This window comes from Ictalurus punctatus, chromosome 20 (assembly GCF_001660625.3).
Source record: "Ictalurus punctatus breed USDA103 chromosome 20, Coco_2.0, whole genome shotgun sequence".
Taxonomy (NCBI): domain Eukaryota; kingdom Metazoa; phylum Chordata; class Actinopteri; order Siluriformes; family Ictaluridae; genus Ictalurus; species Ictalurus punctatus.
The window spans coordinates 18,548,448-18,575,226 of record NC_030435.2 but is presented as its reverse complement, the minus strand read 5'-3'; the positions used below and the strand labels follow the sequence as shown (position 1 = coordinate 18,575,226).

The following is a 26,779-nucleotide window of genomic DNA, read 5'->3' as shown; positions in this document are numbered from 1 at the left end:
GGCATATTGTTTTACTTATCTTTACTTTGATCGTAGTGTTTTAATCAGACATTACAGATCTTACTTGCGCTACACTGTTTTTCACCGCTCTACAATGCATCCTCGTTACTAATCGATCACTTACAGACTCGCACCAGTTTCCCCAAGCCCTTGCACAATGGAGCATTTTGGATATAAACCTAGGTTTGTGCTCGTGCATCACTGTCGTGCTTCTGTACTACACAAGCTCTGCTTTGTAAAGTTTGCAGGTTACAGTCTTCTACAATATATTTAATATAAAATGCTCATGCACCGTCCACTGGGAAACGGCTTATATTTCCGGTTAGCAAAAAAAAAACCCCCGCTAGTGTTCCATTTGAGATAATATTACCCTTCTAAAATTCATACACGAGATGGTAGAGTACGTAATGCATAGTGTAAGTGTATAGTATGCCATTTGGGACACAATTTTGGCCTGTATCCTCTTATGCGTGTTTTCGGAACCGAGGTAATGTGCCCCGTGACACAATGATTCATTGACAGCGATTTTCATAATCAATTTTTATTGATTTTATCTGTTAGTTGTTGCAGCTCTAAATTACAGATAAGCAGACAGCACTGAATTTTAGTGAATATTTATTTAATGCAGGTTGTATGCCTTTATATGATTTTGACAGTATTGACAAATATTGAAAGCCATTTCAATGCATTAAATGAGACTGCGTTTTTATTTTTAACCACATAGTTCTATCCATCCATTTTATGTACCACTTATCCTACACAGAGTTTCAGGGTCACCTGGAGCCTGTCCCAGGGAACTCTGGGCATGAGGCTGGGAACATCCTGGACAGGGTACCAACCAATCACAGGGCACAGTCGCACACATACACGCACCCATTCACACACTACGGACAATTTGGAAATGTCGATCAGCATACCAATGTATATCTTTGGACTGGGGGAGGAGACTGGACTATCTGGATTAAACTGAAGCATGTAAAGAGAACATGTAAACTGCGCAACTGCTAACACTGCATGCCTTTTTAAAACTCTCTTTGGTTTGAACCCACATAGATCTTGAACCAACCCCAGTCTTTGACAGCTTCTTGCTTAACTTAAATTTCCCCCTTTGTACTTGATACTCCAGATTTCATGCGCCATATGAGCTTTGACCTGACTGATTGGCTTCACCTGTTCAACCAGCTCTGACAATTTATGATGATTCTCTGACTATGGCATGTCTCTTTTGAAGAAACCTTGAGAAGAACCTGACTCAAATGGGATCGTGTCCTCTCCTGGGTTCAACCAGAATATTCTTAAACTGTTTTTGGGAAGTGTGTCAATGTGGGGTCATCCAAAACGCCAGAAAGTGAGTCATGAGTCCAAGAGCAGAAGTAAAGCACCAGGTCTTTAACACAGTATAATACAGATGTGCAGATCTTTTCAGTTCAGTCTGCAGCTGAGTGTTCTCAAAATGATACGCTGTCAGCATGTTGCTCGATGTACTTGCATCCTCCTCGTGTCCACATGACCCCTCGTTTACTAAAAATGCACTTGGCCGCTGTTGTCTTCTTGAGGCTCACTTAAGGACTTATGGTTTATTTAAGCTTTGAAAAGGAGAAACTTTGTCTGAAGTTGCTTCTGTGCAGAAAGGAAGGACTCCAAAAAGACGGCAAGAATGGGTGCAGGTCAAAGCAAGGTCTTCCTTTCTTCTCCCAGCATTTATCACTACGCTTTGTGTTTTCATAGCCTTGATCGTGCTTTTGTCTCAGTGTTTATACGTCCCTTCTGTTGTAAGCCCAGTAGTCTTAGTCATTCGTGTTGTACAGAGGTTCTTTAAAAAGACTCGAAGAGTCTTTGTGTTGCAAAAAGGTCACACAAATTAGTTTTCGTAAAGAACAAAAAGAGACTTTCTACTCCTTCCTTGAGTTTATTGAAAGCATTATGATTCATATTGTACCTTAATATAATGATTGTGTGGGGAGGGGGGTTTGGGGGGGCATGGGGGCTTAAGGGTTAGCATGTTTGCCTCGCACCTCCGGGGTTGGGGGCTTGAATCCTGCCTCCGCCCTGTGTGCTGTGTTTGAATGTTCTCCCCGTGCTTTGGGGGTTTCCTCCGGAGTACTTTGGTTTCCTCCCCAGTCCAAAGACATGCGTTGTAGGCTGACTGACATTTCCAAATTGTCCTCAGTGCGTGATTGTGCCCTGTGATGGGTTGGCACCCTGTCCAGGGTGTCCCCCACCTTGTGCCCAGAGTTCCCTGGGATAGGCAGCATGGATGGATAGTGTTATGATAGTGTGATGATTGTCTTATTTTTATAGTAGTGCTTCAGTGAGCAGGAATGCAAAGAGAAACCCAGATAAATCTGAAATAGACAGCATTAAAGAAGTGCTCTAACAGGCTTATGCTGATATTCATCCTGATTCTCTACTTTTTTTTCCCCCTGCAGTTAAATTTCCACAATCGTCTCTCACCCTTTGCTGCTATGCATGATCTCGCATAAAAACAGTTTATGCTTAAAGCTCATGCATAATCTGACCTGCATAGAGTAGATTCATACCCAAGAACTGCTGCTGTAATCATAAAGATTGTCAGTGTATACAGTATACTCATACTAGTTTGTACATGCTAAATGTACTGTTTGGTTTGCTTTTGTTGTATATAGGTGTAGAAGATCTAAAAGTATTTATAATCCTCCTATCGGGTGTCAGAAGACAGTAGATTCCCTTTTTTGTCTGGTTCCTTTCAAGGTTTCTTCCTCGTGTAGTCTCAGGAAGATTTTCCCTCCTTACGGTCACCTCTGGCTTGTTCATTAAGGATTTAAACCTACCTCCAGATTTCTGGTACGCCGGATTGAGTTGGTATTTTGATTCAATAATGCATGTGTGCGACATATCATCACTGTCCTCACATTTCTATCAAAACACAAGAAGAAGGGCTTTCGAGTTTGCTTGGCGGTTTGGCCACATTTGAAGGTAGCTTTGCACGTGTCCTTGTTGATGGCGATCCCGTTATTCCACTCGCCGCGCTAGAGTTTATAATACATGGCGTAGAAAAATTTTCTTATACTACATTTATATGTGTTTAATTGGCTTATGTCTGATACACACAGTAGGAAAACAGCACAATATGAAAACAACAGGGGTAGTTCTTGGGTGTTTTTTCGTGGGTGGGTACTAAGACATTTACAGGTGCCCCAGCTGAGGATACGCTTGTAATAGCTTCATACAAATGACAGAAAAAAATAACTGCATAAATAATAAAATATAAACATTAGCATTTACAACTTTTGCTTGCCAAGTACTAGCAAAGCATAACTTGGCAATGATGATATTATTATTATTATTATTATTATTACAGACATTAATGCATTATTTGAGGCAGTCAAAACAAGAGGCATCACTTGTAATGCATTACCATGTATTGTGTTTTGAAGCAATTTATTTCCTATCAGCATTGTTTTAACTGCTCATTAGAATCCTCTCTCTGTTCACACTATGCTCACTGAGCTTTCTGTAGATTTGTTCATTTGATTTTTCAAAAATGATCTTTTGATTATTTCGATTTTTCTCTGCTTGCAATTTACCATTAAAACAAAAATCACGATTTGGAACAGAGCCTAAAATAAGACAAGAAACCAAGCATTTCCCCCACATCAGGTTTAAGCGGAGTAAAGAGGACACGATAATGCTAATATCAGCTGTGTGGTCAGGAAATGCTTGCTGGCAGTGGCGATCGCAAAGACGTGTCGGATATTTAGGTCATTCTATAGTAATGTACAGTAAACAGTTTAAAGAATCCATCACGGTACATTTTTGATATAGTTGTTTTATAAAATCAGTTGTCTAGTGTCCACATGGCTGACATTGTTCTCTGTTAATCTGCTGGTCAAAGTGTGTGAACTTGTGTGAATGCTAAATGACACAGGAGAGCGGAGAAAGAAACAGCGTATTTAGTCACTTTCTAGTTATCATTACCATTAATGTTATTTGTAAAATGTTCGATTTGACTTCATAGTATTCGTCACTTTTATTTACTTATTTTTACCTTTTTAGATTGAATCTTCTCTTTTGAGTTTTTTTTTTTTTCAGTAGCATTCCTAATAAATATAGTTAACTGATGTTAACGAGCTACTTGTCTAATATTAGTTATGGCAAATATACATTGCTGGGTTTTATTTCAAACATTCTCTGTTTCCAGAAATCGTTGGTGTGAGATGGGGTGATGGGGGCGGGGCTTCCCCGTGCAAATCATTCCATATTAATAATGCTGATTGGCTCATCTCATAATTTTACTGGGGACAAAATGACTACTGTTTTGGCGTATTTCATGTATTTTTGAGTGATAACTCGTGCTCGTTTTCTGTTATGTTATGTTGAGGAGTTCCTGTGTAAAATGCATGAAGATTATCAGGTCTTGTATTATAATTGGAGTGAATGTCACTGGATATTGTGGCAGTGTGGGATCATATGAGATGATTACATTGTTTAAAAAAAAAAAGGGACATTTTATTTAGAGTCTTTTCGGTCACATTACAGGGTCTCGCTTGTCGTTTCCTGTAACGTATCAGTTTCTGAATGCCTGTGGAAATTCTCTGAATCAATCAACCCGAGTTTAAAGCTATCTTGCATCGACTTAATCATTTAACTGAATGCATGAAAGGGGGTTTTCCACCCACATGGAACAGTCCCTGAAAAACAGCACAGCACAATTTCGAAAAAGGACATACTAAGTAAAATCATATGAAACTTTTAAGAGGGCTTTGTTTAACAAGATTTGAATGACAACATTTGCGAGAGATGCGTTTTGCAATTGGACCTGCAATCCTGGCTGCTTTCTTTGGCTTGTCCATTCTTGAGTTGGTACGTATCAGGCTGTGAAAAAAGTTGTAGATGGAGGATAGGGTCTGTTCCTACAAGCAGCAGAATGGTGAGAAGTAAACAAACAGGAGCCTGAGTTTTACATTCTTGTGTGAAATTCATACAGTTTGTACTTTTCGTCGCTCGGAACAGTAGGAGAATTTTCCGTGTCTGTATTTCCCACTAAAATATGTTATAGAAGGAACCTGAAAGTTTGGGATTCTTTGGGTTTTCCTGCATGAAAATGCAAGATGGGGTGTCGGCAGCTTATAGTTTTTAGTGCCTTCATTTTTCAATGTTTTTCACCATTACCAATTCATTGTAGGGAATTCTATTCAAAATCAGTGACGCTACTAGTTATGCTTAAAATTTCCATACCACATTGAAAAGGGATTTGTGTGGACGTTTGAATGGAAAGTTTGGTATGCCACACTGGTATTTATCTTTCTTTCTGCCCTCATCTTGTGTCTTTCCTTCCTTCCTATCTTTGGTTCATATCTGGAATAGCTTGGCTGGTGGAGAAGCCTGTTGAAAGATTGCACTGGACCATCGAGTTTATCTCTGAAAGGCCCTGGGAAAGGTGGCTTTCCAGAGGCAGCACTGTGTTTAACACTTTTTATAGTTTGAAATGACACTGTACTGAGACTTGGACTTGGGAAGTGTGGACGAAGCTGTGTTTATGCAAGTCGTTTTCTTTACGCTGCGGAGATCAAGACAAACACAGTTGCCTTGTGGATTTGATACCTTAGCAGTGGGCTGTTTTGGGGGGTAATCTCTCTGGCAGCTGTTACATACTGATATGCTTGTGATGATGTGTATATTTTGGCAGTGTCAGGGTTTGGAACGACAAATCGCATGAATAATTCCTCACTTCTACTTTTCGGGCCATGGGAAAGCAGCTCGGAGTCAAAGGCCATGAGGAAGTGCGGCACATCCAGTTGTGAGTTCTTGCCTGTTTATTTTTTCAAAGGCATCCCGGTTTGAACTTCATCACACATGAGACTGCATACAGCTCAGGAGATAATGGGTGTTTTTTTTTTTTTTATTCCATCAGCTCGTATCTTCGCTCAAATGGACACAAAGAGGTTGTTGGCCCAGCTCCCTATCACTCATCACAATAATAGCCTAGAGCCGTGGCCTGCGTTCCATCTCCTCTGTGTGGGTGTTTGCAGAAAGGAGATGGTGAAAGATACAGGCGTGGACAAATTTGTTGGTACCCTTCCATGAACAAAGAAGAACCCACAATTTTCTCTGAAATAACTTAAAACTGACAAATTAATTAGCATTCGTCATTGTTTATTCCATATTTAATACAAATCAGACTTTGCTTTTGATTTAACAGAATATTTTAAATAAGAAGACAAATGAAAACGGCATGGACAAAAATGATGATGGTACCCTTAACCTAATATTTTGTTGTACAACCTTTCGAGGCAATCGCTGCAAACGAGCGATTTCTGTAGCTCTCAGTGAGACTTCTGCACCTGTCAGCAGGTAGTTTGGCCTACTCTTCCTGAACAAACTGCTCCAGCTGTCTCGGGTTTGAAGGGTGCCTTCTCCAGACTGCATGTTTCAGCTCTTTCCATAGATGTTCGATAGGATTCAACTCAGGGCTCATTGAAGGCCACTTGTTTTGTTCAGAATAGTCCAATGTTTTGTTCTTAGCCATTCTTGGGTGCTTTTAGCCATGTGTTTAGGGTCACTATCCTGTTGGAGGACCCATGACCTGCGACTGAGACGGAGCTTCCGAAAACTGGGGAGTACAATTCGCTCCAGAATTTCTTAATAGTCATGAGATTTCATTGTGCCCTGCATTGATTCAGGGCACCCTGTGCCAGACGCCACAAAACAGCCCCAAAACATAACTGAGCTTCCTCGATGTTTCACAGTAGCGATGGTGTTCTTTTCTTTGAAAGCTTTTTTTTTTTTTTTTTTTTACCTGTGGACATAGAGCTGATATGGCTTCCCAAAAAGCTCCAGTTTTGTCTCATCTGTCCAAAGGACGTACTCCCAGAATCACTGTGGCTTCTCAATATGCATTTGAGCAAATTCCAGTCTTGCCTTTATGTTTTTATTTCAACAGTGGAGTCCTCCTGGGACCCATTGAGCCCACTGTTGCTCAAAAAGCGACGGATGGTGCGATCAGAAACCGATGTACCTTCACTGTGGAGTTCAGCTTGTATTTCTTTGGAGGTTTTCCTTGGCTCTTTGTCTGCCATTCGCACTATCCTCCTGTTCAATCTGGGGTTCTTTTTCCCCTTGTGTCCAGGGAGGTTGGCTACGGTCCCACGAACCTTAAACTTCTTAATAATATTTGCAACTGTAGTCGCAGGAACATCAAGCTGCATGGAGATAGCCTTTACGTTTCACGTGCTTGTCTATAATTTTCTTTCTGATCTCCTCAGAGAGCTCTCTCCTTTGCTTTTTGTGGTCCATGTTAAGTCTGGTGCACACGATGATACCAAACAGCAGAGTGACTACTCTTCTCCATTTAAATAGGCTGCAGGACTTGAAGACATGTCTGATACTAATTAAAGAAAAAACGTTGGTTTGAAATATCATTATAATCCAATTATTTATAATCTTTACTAGGGATACCAACAAATCTGTCCAGGCCATTTTAGAATATCTTTGTAGAACAGGCAATCGTTTATCTCTCTTCACACTTTTATTTGCTTTATTCTATAACATACGAAAGGCATGCAGGTATAAATAAGACCTTGCTTTTTAATTTCTTCATGTTTAAGAAGGAATAAAGCACTGTTTCAATGAGCTGTAAGGGTACCAGGGAATTTATCCATGTCTGTAGTAGAACTTTTGCGGTTTGGCTGTAATTTGATATTGCTGAGCCAGAAGCATGACTAATTCTGTGCTACAAACTCTGGCTTATCACTAGTTCACTAAGAATAATAGTAATGGACAGAATTTGAGATTATAATGTATGTACGTCAGTCCTTATTTTCACAAAACCCACAACATAAAATAAAGTTTAAACCTATTTTTGGGGACCAAGGCTCAGTAATCATGATAAAAATGGTTTAACTTGCATATTAGACTTTATTACAAATGTGAACTTCCAAGATTTATTTTATAATGAAATTCTGAGTTGACTTTGTAAGCTTAAATGTGTTTGGTCTAAACCATTTGACTCCCTGCTGATTAGTGGTGCCAATGGGAATTCATGTCTACCTAAAAATGGGCATATCAAAAGGTATGTTAGTTAGTTACAGTTACATTTATATAGTGCCTTTCTAGTCACTCAAAGTGCTCTACATAGTATGGGGGGGGGGGGGGGGGGGGGATCTCCTCAATCTCCTCAATCTCCTCAATCTCCTCAGGTGTATAGCATCCACCTGGATGATGTGACGGCAGCCATAGTGCACCAGAACGCCACCACACACACACCAGCTATTAGTGGAGAGGAGAGAGTGATGTAGGCAATTCATTCAAAGATGGGGATTATCAGGGGGCCATGATAGTGAAGGGCTAATGGGGGGCTAATTTTTACCAGGACACCGTGGTTATACCCCTACTCTTTTACGATAAGTGTCCGGGGATTTTTAATGACCACAGAGTCAGGACCTCGGGTTTTACAACATAGTGTCCCCGTCACTATACTGCTGCATTAGGCCCCACACAGACTACAGGGTGAGCGCCCCCTGCTGGCCTCACTAATACCACTTCCAACAACAACCTTAGTTTTCCCCATGAGGTCTCCCATGGAGGTACTGGCCAGGCTCAACCCTGCTTTGCATCAGTGGGAAACCAGGCGAGACCTGCAGGGAGATATGGCTTTGGCAAATACAGATATGGGGGGAGCATGTCGATTTCAACTGGCCGATAGCGCTGTGATTTACACATAAGATAAATTGCATTGCTGTAGCGATGATGTATTTTTGTAGGCTGACCCGGACGGTCGCATCACCCTGATTCTCTTGACAATAACGGCTTTTGGATTGTTGCAGAAAATAAGCTTGGTGACCAAAAAAAGTTTATGATTCTTACACGTTTTCTTCAAGATAATCTTCACAAATGAACACAACTTTTATGAATTTTGAAGCCTAAATACAATCGCCAGAAGTATAAAAGTTAGGCTATAAACGAACTGCACTGCGGTTACATGACTTCAACATCATCACCACCACTAAGCTTCCGATAGAATTTATAGCACTACAATTGGAAAATACGATACATTTGATAAATCCACAAGTTGGAAAGTTTGAGTTGGAATAGTTTGCAAGTATAAACACAGCGTGGCTGTAGTAGATGAGTTTTCCTGTTCGGCATGATGATATTTAATGTCCCGGACAACCTCTGTAGTCCCGTTTGGCCACTTGTTAGTGACCGCCTTTTTCAAGACATGTAAAAGCTTAACAAAATCACGAGTTAGGTGTTACTGATGTATTTCATGTCGTAGAATAAAGCGTGAAAATATATTGAGCTTGTGTTAACCACAGACCTTATTTCAGACGTTTATGTTAACCACAGACCTCATTTCCACCAATAAGAGAAACCTTTCGACATGCCTATTACTCCAATCCATACTTGCTAAAAAAAAAAAGAGCAGTGCAGCAGCACTTTAGTCCTGTAGTCTGTCCAGCTCTTTCACCTCCTCATCTGTAAACTCTACTCCAACAGATCAGCCTCCGAAACATCAACACCATCGTCTGTGCTCATCATCTTCTAGATCGTTAACTAGCTGAGCCGAGTCTCGGTGACAACCACGTCATGTAGCTTCATTGCAGTCTGAGAGTCCAGCTTCTAGATTGGATTTCTAATTGATATGACATTGAAGTTTGCAGGAAAAGAGAATTAGAGAAGAGACAATAGGAACTAACAGCAAAACTTGACCGGTAACACTTTTGTTCGAGATCAGTGAAATTTGTTCTCCTATTCAACACCATTGTAATTACGTTGGCAATGTCACCCTGTGTAGTGTCTCAGGAATAACGAAAACACAGCAGCCCCAGAATCACTAAACCCATCACAAATATTTCAGTATGAATATACTGAATGTGTTTAAGTATGGACTTTTATCTTCAAAGTAGATCGTCCTGTGATTTAAAACAGTGCTTTAAGATCTTGGTTTAAGTGTACTTTGAGCCCAGCCTCTGTATTGCTCACAAGGAATCCTGCTTTCTTTAAAATAGTACAGCTTTTGTGCTTTCTCAGGTTATCGGACCAGTACTTCTGATGGTGGTTACTTTCACTTTATAAAGGTGAACTTTGACCAGTGATTTCACGTGGCTTATCCTTGTGAGTCAACAGAAGATAAAAGACTAGAAAAACTGGTCAATATTTAAGTGTCGATCACACCAGACCTTTGTGTCCCTGCCTTCTTACTGTTACATGGTGCACGTTTGTTTTTTTTGTTTTTTTGTTTGTTTTTTTAAAGCAATAGCAATCTCGTCCACTGATGCAGTCTAGGGATTTGTAGTAAAATTCTTTTTTTCTTTTTTCTTCTCTTTCCCCTGCCTGTTCGGATAAGCAGTGGACAAATTAACACTTGCACATGTCTAGTTTTATATCTATGTAAATTAAACACAAACAAACATCTTGAGGGGAAAAATGGAAAGGAATATATTCTAGCTGTATATTGCAATATAATTCGAGAGATATTGGCCACATCATGGAGAACGGTGGTGACTGGTCAAAATAAGAAATGAGGTTGTTCAAAAATTGTAGTTGACTTGTAATTGATGTCTGAAGAAGAAGCCTTTATTTGTCACATATACATTACAGCACAGTCAAATTAATATTTTTTTGCATATCCGAGCATGTTAGGAAGGTTGCATGTTAGGTCAGCCATGATACAGCGCCCCTGGAGCAGAGAGGGTTAAGGGCCTTGCTCAAGGGCCCAACAGTGGCAGATTGGCGGTGCTTGAGCCTTAACCGTTGAGCCACCACCGCCCTAGGAAGTGATGGTTCCCCCATGAAAGAGGCACACTCTTTCTGATTTCCTGTTCGATTACTTTCCGATGCCAATCCATCTTTTGTTATCCCAAAACCGTTTGTACTTGTTTGTTATTACATGGGTACGTGACCCATTCTCTCATTACGAAAACATCCGTTATGCTCGATATCATCTTTCCCCCTCGCACTATTCAATCTGGATCAAAATAACTGGGTGCATCCTTTTTCCATACTATCCAAAGGGAAAATTTCCCCTAACAGTGTTTTTTTTGGAAAAGCTTTAGTGTTCCCATGTTCCAGATTTCCTGAGGGATGGTCATGCAAGCACTACCAACATCTCCAGTGAAAAACCCGAGAGCTGAATAAACCCCTGAGAAATACTGCCAAGTCTGAAAGCAGATTAGCGATGGCGTCGTTTCCGTTCCATGCTCTATTTGCCTCTGTGTATGAATCATGTGGAAAAGTGCATACAGCATCTCGGAACGCTTGGTTTCTCCACCTTTGTGGTTAGTTGAAAAGGCAGTTTGGTGTGACCATCTGTAGCTTTGAAATAAAACCATATTAGTGGCCACGGATAATTCTAGGAAAACGCTGCAGTCAGCGTTTACTTAGTGCACGAGAGAAGCAGCACATTTTCTCCAGACATCCCAAAGTTTCCGCTTGTCTGTTACTCTAAGCAGAGGTTAGACCGAGACTGAAACGCGAACTCGCCGCCGCTGTACAGACATGCATTTCCTGATGGCACAATGAAGTTACTGTGGCCTTCACGCATGACATCACGCATTAGGCTTTTGAAGAGCAACAGGCTGTTCTGCTTTTTCCTGCACCAGCCAGGTGCACCTCCTCGAATGTCTCTGGACTCTGTGATGAAGGATGTTGAAGTCGGCTGAGATTAAAAAAAGAGCATTTACCTAATTGGTCAAGAAACTACATGGGGGGAACACATGTCGTTCCTGAGGTAAACATTCTGCTTTGAGAGAACTTTGGCACAGTAAATTATGCAGATCTGCCTCATAAATTTCAAATTCTAGCCCTCAGTTTAATCCTGACTTCAAATCCTGTCCTCCCAAAAGCCTCTGGATCAACACCATTTGCTTTTAAAGCTGCATCAGTCAGGAGTGTGTTTATATGAAAAAAATCCCATCTGGAACCGTTTTTGTTAAAACGCCATTAACTCGGCCAACTCTTTAGTCTCGCTGATTAATTAGTACGCTGCAGTTTGTGTCCTCAGTTTGTCTTCGTTAGATCATGCCGTGTGCCAGATTTTAAATGACCGCCTCCTCAGCCGTTACAGAAATCTCCCACAATTCAAATTCAAAGCGAAAGCCTGTAATTAGACGGTCATTTTGTTAAGAAGGTCCACCGGTGTGTGTGGGTGTGTGTGTGTGTGTGTGTGTGTGTGTATATGAGCTGTCCTCTTTGCTCTACTGTTATGACAAATGGTGCATGGTGGATCTCTCAGTTCTGCAACAGCACGGCTGTTTCTGCTTTCTGGGTTTCACATCAATGAGGAATGCTTCTCTTGGATCGGAAACTGTTGGACGTGTGTGTGTGTGTGTGTGTGTGTGTGTGTGTGTGTGTGTGTGTGTGTGTTAGTGAGTGAGAGAGAGAAATATGTGTTCTCTCATGCTAATCTGCAGTATTTTGTGTATTCTATCTATCAAGTCCAGAATTCAAACAATGTGGGCATAGTAGATGGATCGACGGTCCCTTCCAGGCTTTCGCGATATTGCGTTTGCATAAACGAACACAAAATCAAGCTAATTCCGCAATATTCCGAGGAGCTTGCGTTTTTTCTAAATTACCGCAAAGTTTTCCGCAGATTTGCGGCAAGACACGTCATGTGACATCATCACGACAGCAATTTCGTGCAGTTGCATTTTCGCCAATGCGTGTAGTTTTCAGCAAACATAAAAGTAAATATATGGCACAAAAAACTCGGCAAGTTGCACCACGAAGGTGCAACTTTGAAAAAAGCCGCAGCAAAATCGAGCATTTTTGGGTGCAACGATCCCAAAAAAAAGGCGAGGAGATTGTGGACGGACTGACTTGATGACCCTTTTTTAAATTAATTAATTAATTTATTTATTTATTTTTATAGATCTTGTTACTTAATTTGCAGGAAAGCTGATCGAGAAGTCCGAAATTTTTAAGAGCGGTTAAATTCTCTACTCAGAATGTCAGGAGGTGTTGATTCATTTTCTATAACAATAGCTCTGACTGTACTGCTGGCTTATTTCTGTGCGCTCTTAATATAAACACTGACAGTTCATTCACGTACACATGATTTCAAAAAAAATGTGAGTAATTGCTGATGGTGAAGTTGTCTGTGAGGTGACGTTTAGCGTTTTTTGGAGTCTCCACTGTCAGTGCTTTGTACGTTAAAACTATTCCTTTAAATTTTCCAACTTTGTTTCCAGTTTCTCAGAAATATGACACTGTTGAAATATGACTTTTTTTTTTTTTTTTTTTTGTGTCTTATTTCCTTTAAGACAGAGGGGGGGGGGAAGAGAGGCTGGTGAGGGAATGAATGTTTAAAGCTGTCCGAGGTAAAACTGTTCCTTTATTTTGTCCAACATGGAAAAGTCTTCTTTCTCTACAACACAACCCTGCTTATTGCACTCGTTTATTAAGAGAAAAAGAGAGATTCTGGTCAGGGAGTATCTTGTTATTAACTATTGCGAGTGATAACAGGAACTAACTTGTTTTGTGGACGTTCCGCAGCATAAAAAAAATAATGTGCATATTGACAAATTGCTGTGGTGTCGGAGGAATATGTTCTTCAGAATGTGCTCTCAGTCGGAAAATTCGTGTGCAGTCTGACCTGCGTTTCTGCTCACCGCGTTGGTAAAGAGTTGTTATTTGTACTACCGTAGTCTTCCTGTCAACGTGAACCTGTCTGGCCATTCTCCTCTGACCTCCCTCATCAACAAGGCGTTCCTGCCTGCAGAACTGCCTTCACTGGATGTTTTGATGCTTTGCATCATTCTGTGTAGACTCTAGAGACAGTTTCGTGTGTGAAAATTCCAGCGGATCGGTAGTTTCTGAAATCCTCCAGCCTGTCTGGCACCAACAACCATGCCGTGGTCAAAGTGGCTGAGATCACATTTTTACCCCATCAAGCTTTTGACCTGTATCTGCACGATTTTATGCGACGCGCTGACGTCACTGAACGTCTCCATGTCTGGATGAGTCACATTACGTCTTTGTGTTTGTATAGAGCGCCTATTCTTTTTCAAGTTTAACGATTTCCCGAAACAAGTTCATTGTTCCAGACATCATTTAGCTAGACGGGTTTATCATCAAACACTCGGCCAGAATGAGCGTCGTTTCCACCACCATGGTGGGTGTTTATGAACTCTGGAGAGCAGCCAGATTTCCTGAGTCCTTCTCTTTGCTTTGTAAGCTTTAAATATGCACCAGGCCTTTGTGTTTGGTCAGCAAGGGTTTTACTGGAGGCTACATTTGTGTCGACCAAGCTCTTAGTGTAGCTGTATGTAAAGATAATAGACTCTTTCTGAAGTCAAAGCATCAGCTGTCCACACGTATATTCTGGGACTGGGCGATATGACAACCTTGATCATCCTCAAACCTTTTCTGAGAATGTTCTGTGGACTGATGAGTTGAAAGTGGAACTGTTTGGAAGACAGGAGTCCCGTTACATCTGGCGTAAACCAAACACAGAATTCCACAAAAAGAACATCATAGCTACAGTCAAGCATGGTGGTGGAAGTGTGATGGTGTGGGGATGCTTTGCTGCTTCAGGGCCTGGGCAACTTGCAGTAATTGATGGAAACATGAAGTCTGCTCTCTACCAGAAAATCCTAAAGGAGAATGTCCGGTCTTCAGTCCGTAAGTTGAAACTTAAGTGCAACTGGATCATGCAGCAAGACAAGGATCCAAAGCATAGGAGTAAATCCTAGTCCTAGAAATAAGTGAAACACTGATCTCCAGTTATCTGAAACATTTGGTTGCAGTCTTTGCTGCTAAAGTTCTCACAACCAGATTTTAAGGGGTTTAACGGGGCAGTTAGTTTTTTCACATGGGTGGTAGGTGATAACATTTTTGCTTCAATAAAAATAAATAAATAACTGTATTGTGTGTTTACTCCTGCTGCCTTTTGTTTTATGCTGCATTTCGAAAAATCTCAAGCTATTTATTTTGAGATGTACACAAAAAAACAGAAGAAATCAGGATGGAGCAAATACTTTTTCACAATTTAAAAAAAAAAAAAGAGGTGTAAAAAAAAAAAAAAAAAAAAAAAAAAAAAACCACTTTCAGGAAATCTTTTGGAAGAGATGACCATACCATACCAGTATTCACACTCACACATCGGTTTTGAAACGATTAGACCCTGGGGAAAAACTAAAAGCACAAGTAATCACATGCTTCAACTTTAAATGGAACCACAGATCTATCTTCACGGAATATCTCAGATCTATCTTCACGGAAGATAGATCTTATCTATCTTCACGGAAAATAAGCATGAATCAGCATAATGTCACCACAGACGCAGCGGATTAGTTTTTATCCTACCACAGTGCTTTTGATATTTTTTTTTGCCTTTGTTGAGAACAGGCAGCTCTGAAAGTAGCTCTACTACAAGGTAAATCACAGTGTACGTCACATTTAATGCTCTTGTTCTAACACATTATCGTTTCTATAGCAACAGCTCATTCACAGGGACTTGTACGGCGGAACCACTACATACAACGGATTTTACGGGGGGGGGGGGGGGGGTAATTGTTGATGTGAAGAGGCTTTAAAATGTATTTTATTTAACGTTTATGGAAGGAGTCTCCAGTGTCAGCATTTTTTGTAACAGCCAGAATTAAAGTTTTTTTCCGTGCTGCCCTTTTCTTTGAGGATGTTGCAGTTTCCAGTATCTCTATAACATGACAAGTTGTGGGTTTTTTTTTTTTGTTTTTTTGTTTTCGGTCAGATGTTCTCATTATTTCCATGTCCAGCCGAACCAGCATCTTTTAGCTTTCTGTGAGAAAGCAGAAGATAAGACATCTGCTTTAGTCATTGCACATCAGCAGCATGGATACACATCTACTAGGGTATTAACTGGGAAACACCTATAACTGCAGACGTTAAAGATAAATACACACACGAGAACCTGTGGATGTGTTTACAATTCGCAAATGCTGACTGCTGGGTTTGTCTGTCTGTTGAAGTCATTTAAGGAATGTGCAGAAGAATAAAAACGTTGAGTGTGTTATCAGCCCCAGTGTGGACTGCATTAGTGAGGATTTATCTGTTTTTACATGTCTGTTGTTGTGGCATTTGCTCTTTTGGACAGTCATGGATTCTATTTTTAGTAGCTGCGTAAAAATCTGTGAATGATTGTTGCTGTGTGTCAGTCGGTTTGTTTTTCTTCTCAATAAAACTTTATTGGAAAAAAAAATATACAATCTGCTACCTAATTAAGATCGCATTAAAGATTTATTTGATGAGTATTGTAGGGCTGTAACTCATGATTATTTTCATAATCTATTAGTTGGCTTATTACTTTTTTGATTAATCGGTGGGGAAAACTTTCAGGTTAGTAAAAAACTAATGTGTTTCATTTGAGATGATATTATTATTACCTTTCTAAACGTCATACACTAGACCAGTGGTTCTCAACCTTTTGTGAGCTTTGGACCCCTAGCATATTTCGAACAATCCACAAGGACCCCCTCACTCCACAGCAGTTATAGGCTATATATTAAACAGACATTTCTATATATGTCGCTTTATTTTATTAATGTTTAACATTAATAATATTAACATTAAAATTTAATCAAAACATTAAGATTTATTGTATATTGTTTATTTGTTGTTGGTGTGACATTTAATTTGACTCTCTGAATTATCCTTTGTTTACTTTATCCATCAGTGCGACACTTGAACTTGTCTACCACTCAGAGGTTTTTGCAGATCATTTCATTTGTAAATAAATTTAAAATAAATCCATCAATGAACGATGGTCAGCTCAGCTAACATGATATTTACGATTAACCAAATTGATTCATTTGAAAACGTCTCATTTGAATATGTTTTGATACATTTAACAAAAAATATTACATTATATTACTTAAACATTTTAAAAACTTTCCTACGGACCCCCTGCAATTACACCTCTGACCACTAGGCGTCTGCGGACCCCCTGATGAGAAACACTTTAATCGGTTGTCCAAATGTCTGTAATAAAATGGAAGTTTACTTCCAGATAGCAGCATATGTTCACAATCATTATCAGCACGGTAGAACTTAGAGTAAAACACACACAAAAATAACTACAGATGTGAATAAAGGAAAGGAAATAAAGGAGATAAAATAAAAAGTAGAACATAAAAGACAAGCCATAAAATACACTATTGACTCCTTAAGTCTGTTCTGGTTCTCAAATTGGGCTGTGTAATCAATAAAATTTTCTCGTAGACAATAGATTATAAAATTATACAGTCCCCTCTGAAAGTATTGGAACAGCATGGCCAATTCTTTTGTTTTTGCTATACACTGAAGAAATGTGGATTTAAGCTCAAAAAATGAATGAGACTATAGCTTTGATTTCCTGTTATTTACATCTAGACATGTTTATAAACTTGGAACGTGACCCCTTTGGTCGCACACCATACAATTTGATGATCAAAAGTATTGGATCATGTAGTTCTTAAAATAAATAACACTAATATTAATATTTCGGTAACTACATCAAGCCGGTGACCCACTGACATCACCGAACTGTTGCATTCTTCTTTATCGCTGCTTTTCCAGGATTGTACCACAGCTTCTTTCACTTATCGTTTGTTTCAGGGGGTTTGTACCTTGAGTCTCCGTTTAAGGAGGTGAACTGCTGCTTAGTGGGGTTAAGGTCTGGTGGTTGTCTTGGCAGGGTTGAAGCCTTACACTTTTTCCCCCTGATGGAGTCCTTTGTTGAGTTGGCGGTGTGTTTTGGGTCATTGTCTTGCTGAATGTTGAAGTTCCTCCCAATTAGATTGGATGAATTAATTTTTTTGGTAAATTAGCAGACTGTTAACTTTTCATTTCATTCTGCTGCTACCATCATGAGTTTTACAATCACCTATGTTTTGGATCATGAACAGATCCTTTCTTTCTCCACATTTTGGCCGTTCCATCATTTTCGTAGTGTTAATCTTGGTTCCCGGAACCTTTGTGGCACATCTGACTTTCCGATTCTTACTGCTGATGAGTGGTTTGCATCTTGTGGTATGGCCTCAATATTATTAGTCTTTCTTTCTTTTTCAGGACATTCCAAATTGTTGTATCGGCTATGCCCAATTCTTGTGCAATAGCTCCGATCGATTTTCCCTCTTTTCTCAGCTTCAGAATGGCTTGTTTTTCTCCAGTAGACAGCTCTCTGATCTTCATATTTTTTTTTAACAACAAATGCAGTCTTCATAGGTGACACTCGGGACTCAAACCAAGAGTAGACATCCAGAGCTATTCATTGTTTAAACAAGTAATTTAACAGCGTACACCTGGGCAACAAGAAAATCTGTCTCTCACATGTTCCTGATCAGCTGAAAAATGGGTGGGTTCAAAACAAAGGGTCGAAGTTGTTTAACACATCTAGATGTAAAGTATGAAGAAATAAACACTGCAGTTCTGATCTAGTGTCTTATCTTTTCATCGTTTGATCTCAAACCCAAATGGTTTTAGTGTATAGCAAAAACAAAATAATTGGCCTTGCTGTTCCAATACTTTTGAAGGGGACCTAAAATACCAGTTGGAGCAACTGTGAAAATGGTGTTTAGGTTGTATCAGGTTTATCAAGAGGACTTGTATTCTTATCTGTGAATTTCTATGTCAGGGGTTCCAAAGGTTTCTGTCAACCTAAATTATTTGAGACTTAGTAGGATCACATTAAGTAAAACATTTCTAATAAATGGCAAACACTTTCAGTTTTCGGTTTGTGAAATATATTAACGTCTTTACTGTTGTTTGTGTTTTTATGATTCAAATTTTAAATTGTAAAAACATGTTTTTTTTTCAAATTTAATTTAACATGATATTGATTTATTTCTATTTCTGAGAAACCCTTTTCTGAGTGAATGTCCCGTTTTTTTGTTTGTCTGTCTCCCCCCCCCCCCCCCCCCCCTCCCCCCCAGCGGCACTGCCATTCGTGATCATGACCATCATGTTCCAGCCATACCAGCGAGGCGTGAACTGCAGCGACCAGAGCATTCGTTACCCGTACAAGTCCGACACCATCTCTCACAGCATGATGGCTGCCGTCACCATCATCTGCTCCATCGTCATTGTGAGACTGTACCTGACATCTTCATGGTTACATTACCAAAATTACCAGTACTAAACTTAGTTGGAAATTACAGATAGGCGACAAATTAAAGGAAGCAATAAAGGCTTTGTTAGGTGTTTTGTTGCCATTGTTGGTGTCCCCTTCAAAGGAAGACTCCCTGTAAATCAACAAAGTTTTTCTGAACGGTCACCTTTTGTCCTATGATGAAATACTTCACTCCTGATGGGAGTGGTCTCTTCCAGGATAACCCCGCCCTCATCCACAGAGTTCACTGGATGATTTGATAAGGATGAAAATGATGTAAATCATATGCTTTGGCCTTAAAAGTCACCAGATCCCAAACAAATTTACACTTATGCACTGTGCACTATCTGTGCACTGTCATCATTTGAGGGAATATCTTTTGGAAGAATGGCGTTCAGTCCAAGGTGTTGAAGCTGTTCAGATGGCTCAACACCTTTCTGAGATACATTACGTTGGGTTTTTTTTGCTATTAATTTGTCACATCTGAATGTTACTGAAACCATTTCAGATGATTGGTGATCATGGTAGCTCAGTAATGAACGTCAATGAGATGTCTGGTTAATTGGCAGTTCCAAACTTATTTTCCTTACACTAGTAACCACACAGTTCTTTTTCTGTTTGCCAGGGCCAGATACTGATAGAAATTCTCCAAAGCAAGGATGCGATTTAGCCCCCATTTGCCAGCCATGTTAGCATGATGTATTTCATTAACTGTCTTATCAGTCTCTTCTATTTTTTTTTCTTCTTCTTCTTTTTTCTATTCCTGTACAGATTACCACAGGAGAAGCCTACCTGGTCTACAGCAAGCGCCTCTACTCAAACTCAGACTTTAACCAGTACGCTGCAGCGCTCTATAAAGTCGTGGGAACGTTCATGTTCGGTGCCTGTGTGAGTCAGTCTCTCACAGAAATGGCCAAATTCACAATCGGGCGCCCGCGGCCCAACTTCCTCGCCGTGTGCGCGCCGAGCGTGTGCGAGGGCTACGTGCTCAACATAAACTGTACGGGAAGCAAACACAACGTCACCGAATCAAGGTACACGCCGCCGAGAGACAGAAAGGCCAGGACCGAAGGTCACGCTGTTGTTGACCTCACTTCCTGTGTTTGTTTCTTTGTGGTGTCAGCTGTAGTTCTTGCTTCCTGTTTCTTCTCTCTTGTGTGATTGTAGGATTTGACCTTTTTATTTTGTTTGTTCTACAGAACCCTCTTTTTTTTTTTTTCTCCATAAATACACACTCGGGAGCTTTCCTCAACCTTCTATATTTATGAACATGCTGTATTCTTCTAATAATTCTTCAATTTATTTATTTATTTATTTATTTATTTGTTTTGCTGAAGTCTTGAGTAAAGGCACCAGCTTACTCCTGTGTATTTTTTTTGTAAAGCCTACAATGTTCTAGCTAAAGTTTATACATTTGGTCAAATGAATTAGATAAATGATCCTAACTATTTCACTTTCCTTCTCCCTGCTCCAGGTTGTCCTTCTACTCTGGCCACTCATCTTTTGGGATGTACTGCATGCTGTTTTTGGCGGTGAGTTGACACCGTCTCACATTTCATTCATCATTTCAGGTATTCATGCAGACAGTTTAACAACCCCCACACTTGGCAACATTCACTTCCCAAGAGACTGAAGGTTATTTTTAAGGCAGAACCATCCCAGAATGCTTTTTCTTAAATACTTCATCGCAAACTAGTTCACAGCAGCAGTGAGTGAAATTTCGCCTAGAGAAAGTGATGCGTAAGTAATATTAGCCTGTACCGGAGATGTGTCTGAGATAATGCTTTCGGTTCAAGAGGCATTCCTGTCCTGTTCAAACACGCTAATAGTAAAATTATAATGTTCCTCACACCCACACAAGCCACTGGATGCTGAGAATTTCCTGTGTTAAAGCTTGAATGTTTGCTTCCTGAATTCTCCTAAAATTCCTCAGCGTTTCTGTTAGCTAAAGAAATCATGGTACTTCTCCCTACAATGTAATACTTTCCCAAACCTATTTCTTTTTCTTTGAATAAACTGGTTCAGGATTAATTTCCTGGGAAAATGCACAGGTTTTAGAGGGCATTTCCCCAAAAGCTAGGTGTTTTAATAACTGTACCTATATCTGGGAGAATTATTAATATGTATTATGTTTGGACTAGGAGTTTACAGGTTTGAGATCGATCGATCTATCTATCAATCTATCTATCTATCTTTAAAATGAGTATTTATTATCATCCTAACACTTACCTTTTTTTTTTTTTTCTTTTTTTTTCTTCGCTCTCTCTAGTTATATGTGCAGGCACGCATGGCATTCAAATGGGCACGTCTTCTCCGACCAACAATTCAGTTCTTCTTGGTTGCATTCGCGATTTACGTTGGATACACGCGGGTGTCTGATTACAAACACCACTGGAGCGATGTACTCGTGGGCCTCTTGCAGGGGGCGCTCATCGCCATTCTCAATGTAAGTTTCAACTTGATGTGACGTTTCAAAAACCTTGTATTCTATTCAAAATGCATTTTTGAGTAATTAGGCACGAAACGCCCTGCAGGTGCGGTACGTCTCAGATTTTTTCAAGGAACGTCTTCCGCGCCAACCGCAAACCGAGATGTCGGAGACCGACGAATCGGAGCGCAAACCAAGCCTGCAGATAATCGATCAAGAGAGGAATCACCATTGCAGCTTTTCTGGGACCGTATGAGAGACTTTTGGCTTTGTGGCTGGTGTGTACCGGTATCATACCAAAACCAGAAAGTGTGTGTGTGTGTATGTATGTGTGTGTGTGTGTAATATATATATATATATATATATATATATATATATATATATATATATATATATATATATATATATATATATATATAAAAACCACTGGACAGGCTGCAGTGCTGCTCAATAATTCCCCCACATCTGCATCCCAGAGGCATCAGTGCAGCTACTGTAGCCACTAAAGCTGAGTGGCACTGACTACAGACTCGCCTCCACACGTGGATAATCTCTCCTTTATATGCCTGTGTGTGTGTGCGTGTATGTATGTATGTATGTATGCGGCATCATATAGTATCCCTATATTTTGTCCTTCCTGTAGAGGGTCTGATATATTTATACTTTATCCGATTACACAAATGATTTTTTAGGACTTAAGCACAAATCGTAAAACAATCAATAGAATTTTTTTTTTTTTTTTTGGATTCTAAGAAACAGACTTGTATCAAAATGCAACAACTTCACCTGATTTGAAGGCAACTGAAAACGGTTTGAAAACAGTTCCCAAGTGAAGCGTAGAGATCGGTCGTGGGTCGGTCCGTCGAATTTCAAGAAGCCGTGCCACTGAAAACATGTGAGGTAGAGTTCAAATGCATTCCTCATCCACTACGTTGTGAAGTTGCCGTTTTTTTAAAATATAGATTTAAGACTTCTTTTTAATGAAAATATATCCTGTGGTGGTTGATTATAGTTATGACCCTCCTGGTGAATGGCAGTAGTGTTTTATGTATAAAAATCCCCCAACACATTCACAAAGTTGGACTGCATAATGTGACTAATTTTTACTTTTTAAAAACAATTTTATTACAAATTTTATATGATATTATCTAATTTCACCAAATACCACTAGCTAACTATTGCATATTTGCAAGCTTATTACTTTTTCCTACTGTTTTGTTTTTTATTTTTATTTTTTATTATTACGTGAATTTAGGGACAAGAAGAGTTTATATAACCTCATAACTGACGTAATTTTAAAAAGTATAAAACAAATAAAAATAAATAACGTGCAATGATGATAATATAGGCTTAAGGATGTAACGGTTTTCCTCACTGCTATTCGAACAGGTCTTCAGTAATCTCGTGTAATGTAGTAGTCATTGTTTGGATTAGTAAAATTCTCTGATGCTGCGTTCAATAAAGGTGATTTCTAGCGTGAATGCTTTGGGAGTAGACCTCATGATGGATCTCACGTGTGTCTGGCACTGGTTCTCACTGCAGAAAAAGCTTCAGCTCTTGAAAAACTGCCCAAGGCACATGGTTAGGATTTGTTAATGTTCATAGCATATGATTATTTTTCCCCCCATGGCAATGCTCAGTGCATGCGCATAACCTTTTTCTCATCTATCCCTAGATACGAAACTCATACCAGTGTCCTTTCCCTGGAACGTGATTTCCATCATGTTTATACGAACCAAGCACATGATCACAAGATTGGGGTGAAAAGTGAAGTCAGATATAATTAGGACACGATGCTCGCTTTTTTAAGCTGTGCAGAACCCTGGTGCAAAAAAGAATTACGGGAAAATTTGTTTTCAGCATTAGTTGTGCATCATTTTCTACTCTTACATGACTAATAATGGGAAAAAAAAACTACCGTACATACAGTTTTTACATTCACATCGCAAATTGATCTATAAGCTGCACATCGATTTATTCCATCTACAGAATTTGTGTGAATTCGTGTCACGTTCACAGATTGAGATTAAGCACATTACATACTCTAACAAGCGCTACTATGAGCTGTGCATTTCGGCAACATTGCTTAGTTAGCGAGATTTTTAATGCACTCTATATTTACTGAGCATGAGGTGATTTTTTTTTTTTTTTTTTTTTCCCCCCCACTTTTTTCGCCAACAAACAGAGCGCCTCTGTGTTCCTCTGGTGTAGCTGCCGAAAGCCAAAGGCCTTAAAATAGAGCAGGCCCCAATGTGGGGAGAGCTCCCTTACTGCAAGCATCTTTTATTTTATTTGTGTACTAAATTGAATGTAGAACAGGTTCTTCAGAATGTATAACATATAACAAGCGTTTTCACTCCGCTTCAGTTTGCAACAGCGCAAATACCAGTGAATATTTTCGAATAATCTATTTTTTTTTATTTTATTTTTTTTTTTGTTCTAGTGCCTACACAAGCCCGAACATTCCCGTTATAGTTCACAGTTAGTATGTAATATGTTTTTGGAAATTGGTTTTTGGAATATTTTCTAAGCTCTATTCTGAGCCCTTGGGATTTTCTTTAAAATGTGAAAATACCTCCAAAAACCAAGGCTAAGATAAGCCGCTAAACCTGACCATTTCAAGTGATGGAGTGAAAATGAAATACAAACGAACAAACATTGGTGAAAAAGGTCTGTTATTGGAACCTTCAGATCAGAAAATCTATATATATGGTTCACAATAATACAAATAAGTCTAATCTTTCTGTATCTGTCTAATCCCAAAGCTGCATTTACAAAATTTATAGTCACGGCACAGTTTATATAAACGTATAATTAATATATATATATATATATATATATATATATATGTATGTATGTATGTATGTGTATGTATGTATGTATGTATTTTAAGTGAATGAATCCTCTGGATACAGTTTTTATTCTATCCACTAATTACTAATTAGGCCTCCGAATTTCTGTGTTTGTGGATGCTTGAAGCCAAGTGTCTGGAGCAGGTGAGTTTTAATGTTGTTCTGTCCAATACCGTGGCCTGCACACTGACTTTCCCAAAGCTTTTGATTGTATGGCTTAAATATATTGCACACATGAAATATTTTTCTAAATGTATTTTTACATTTTTTTTGTCTTAACTACTGTCGATGAATAAAAATCAATTACTCGTGTACTAGCTCGGTGCTGAATTCCTTTTGCTACAGTGTTAGAACAACTAATGTTAATGTTCATAAAATCCTCATTCACAACTCCAATGACGTTTAACTAGCGATTGATCGGTATGTTCTGCTGATTTGCTCGTCTTTCTAGGTATTGCGCAATCATGAGGCGGTGAGTGCACATTAAGCTCCATGGAGTTATTATTTACAGAAGCCTTAAAAGGCCTTGCATTATTGTTGTTTATTTTTTCCTTTTTTGCTTTCTCACGATCGCAACTTAATTTTCTTGTGATTTCCACATAAACAGCTGTTTTCTCGTGATATGGAAATAACAAAAGTTGTTTTCTCATGACCACAACTTAATTTTTCTGTGTACTCGACATTGTTTTTATTGTTCTGGAGGCAGCAAACACTTCAATCCTCCAGTATCATGGATGAACAAATTCATTTTTACTTTGATCAAGCTGAAATAGCTCTGTCTGTAAGTGATTCACAACTACCACATTAGTGTCTGATACTTGAGAAGGGGACACCCCTCTCTCTTTAATGCGGAGATAAAGTCCATCTCTACAGCAGGCAGTTATTATATTTATGATGGCGATGACGATGGTGCAATATATATTTTTTTTCTTCCGTTATGTCGGGATCACAAGAAAACAACTGTTTGTTATGTGGAGATGAGGAGAAAATTACGTTGTGATCATGAGAAGATAAGAAGAAGAAAAAAATAATAACGCATGGCCTCTTAGGCCGGTGGTTTCCAAAGTGTTTCCAAACTCGGGGGCCGCCAGGGGGGGCCCGGGGGGCCATAACAATCTGGTGTGAAAAATAAATTCTCACTTTCAGACAACCACACACACAATCAATTCCTAATGTAATGTAATGTACAGATGTAAGATGTAATTATTAATTTTAAAAAAAGGGGGATATATTCAGAAGTCTGTATTTTTAATGTGTTTTAAAGACATCTTGCAAAAGGGGGGCAAATGTTAATGCCATTTGGGGGACCTTGCCCTGGAAAAGTTTGGGAACCCCTGTCTTAGGCCTTCTGTAATTATTGCACCTAGAGGTCACATATTGGAACTGCAATAGGTGTTAGAGGATTACTTGGGCAGGAATCACACTGGCCCATGCTCACTCTATGAACATTTTCAGTGGAAGAGGAGCAGCAGGTAGGACAATTAATGACAGGGTTGACACGGTTGCATTTTTTACACCACATCTCCCTTTCTAATGGCCAGTTTTTTTGGGGAAAGGTTTCAGGGCTGTGGATGACTGTGTGCTGCCGACTCTCAACTCTCTATACCTTGTTACTTGACTAGATTCACTAGATAGTAACCTAGAGCACAAGTCAACTGTGGCAGCCTCTCGACATATTTTTTATTTAAAGCAATGTCATTATTAATGTTGTCCCGCCCCACCGAAAACTAGGGTCACAAGCTGCTGCTGAAACACAGTGAAGACGAAGCATGAATCATCACTGAGAAAACATTTTGGACTGCATGTAGAAGGACAGGATGAAGAACTGGATGGCTGAGTATGAACATAAAACTTGCTTTGTGCAAAAGTATGCACCTATTTATACAGAACGCAGTGCAGTCAAGGGCAGTGGCGAAACCTGTAGTTCATGGTAACATTTTATTACTGAAAGAGGACAAGCAGTGCTCATGAGATGAATGCACTAATGCAAGTGAGAGTCAAAAAGAAGTATATAATATATTAAATCAGTTTTTATAAACTGGTGGTGTAATCTTTAACACGATGGCTACCTTCTTTTCCATAAGGTTTTGTAGGCGGGTCATGTGTGCATTCAAATTTGCAATGGTTAATCAAGTAAGGAATAAAACACTTTAGAAGGTACTGTTATGGGAAAATAATCTGTGACATGTTTTCTATGATTATTTTCCAATAACAGCACGCCAATAAGTGTTTCCTCATATACCACAGCAATCTGCCAAGCATGAACAATACATTGTATTTTTAACTGTTATAGTTACATTTATTGTTATGACACGGCTCGTTTCTGCTATCGCTTAAATCACATTCAGTCATTCCCTCACCAGTCTGTTATTCTTCTTGAATTTAATCATACAAAAAAATCATGTATTCATGATCGTTATTAATAAACCCCAAAGTCTTTTGACGTTAAGA

General features: G+C 39.3%; 1 protein-coding gene across 1 annotated transcript in view; it reads left to right on the top strand.

Moving 5' to 3' along the window:
* plpp2a (phospholipid phosphatase 2a) overlaps window positions 1–24,640 on the top strand; it is a 38,154-nt gene extending 13,514 nt beyond the window's left edge. Inside the window, exons 2-6 of the mRNA XM_017496051.3 lie at window positions 18,873–19,024; window positions 19,820–20,082; window positions 20,523–20,580; window positions 21,318–21,494; window positions 21,583–24,640. Coding sequence (XP_017351540.2) covers window positions 18,873–19,024; window positions 19,820–20,082; window positions 20,523–20,580; window positions 21,318–21,494; window positions 21,583–21,732 — 800 coding nt within the window. The 3' untranslated portion in view covers window positions 21,733–24,640. The remainder of the gene's footprint in view (window positions 1–18,872; window positions 19,025–19,819; window positions 20,083–20,522; window positions 20,581–21,317; window positions 21,495–21,582) is intronic.
* The last annotated feature ends 2,139 nt before the right edge of the window (window positions 24,641–26,779 follow it).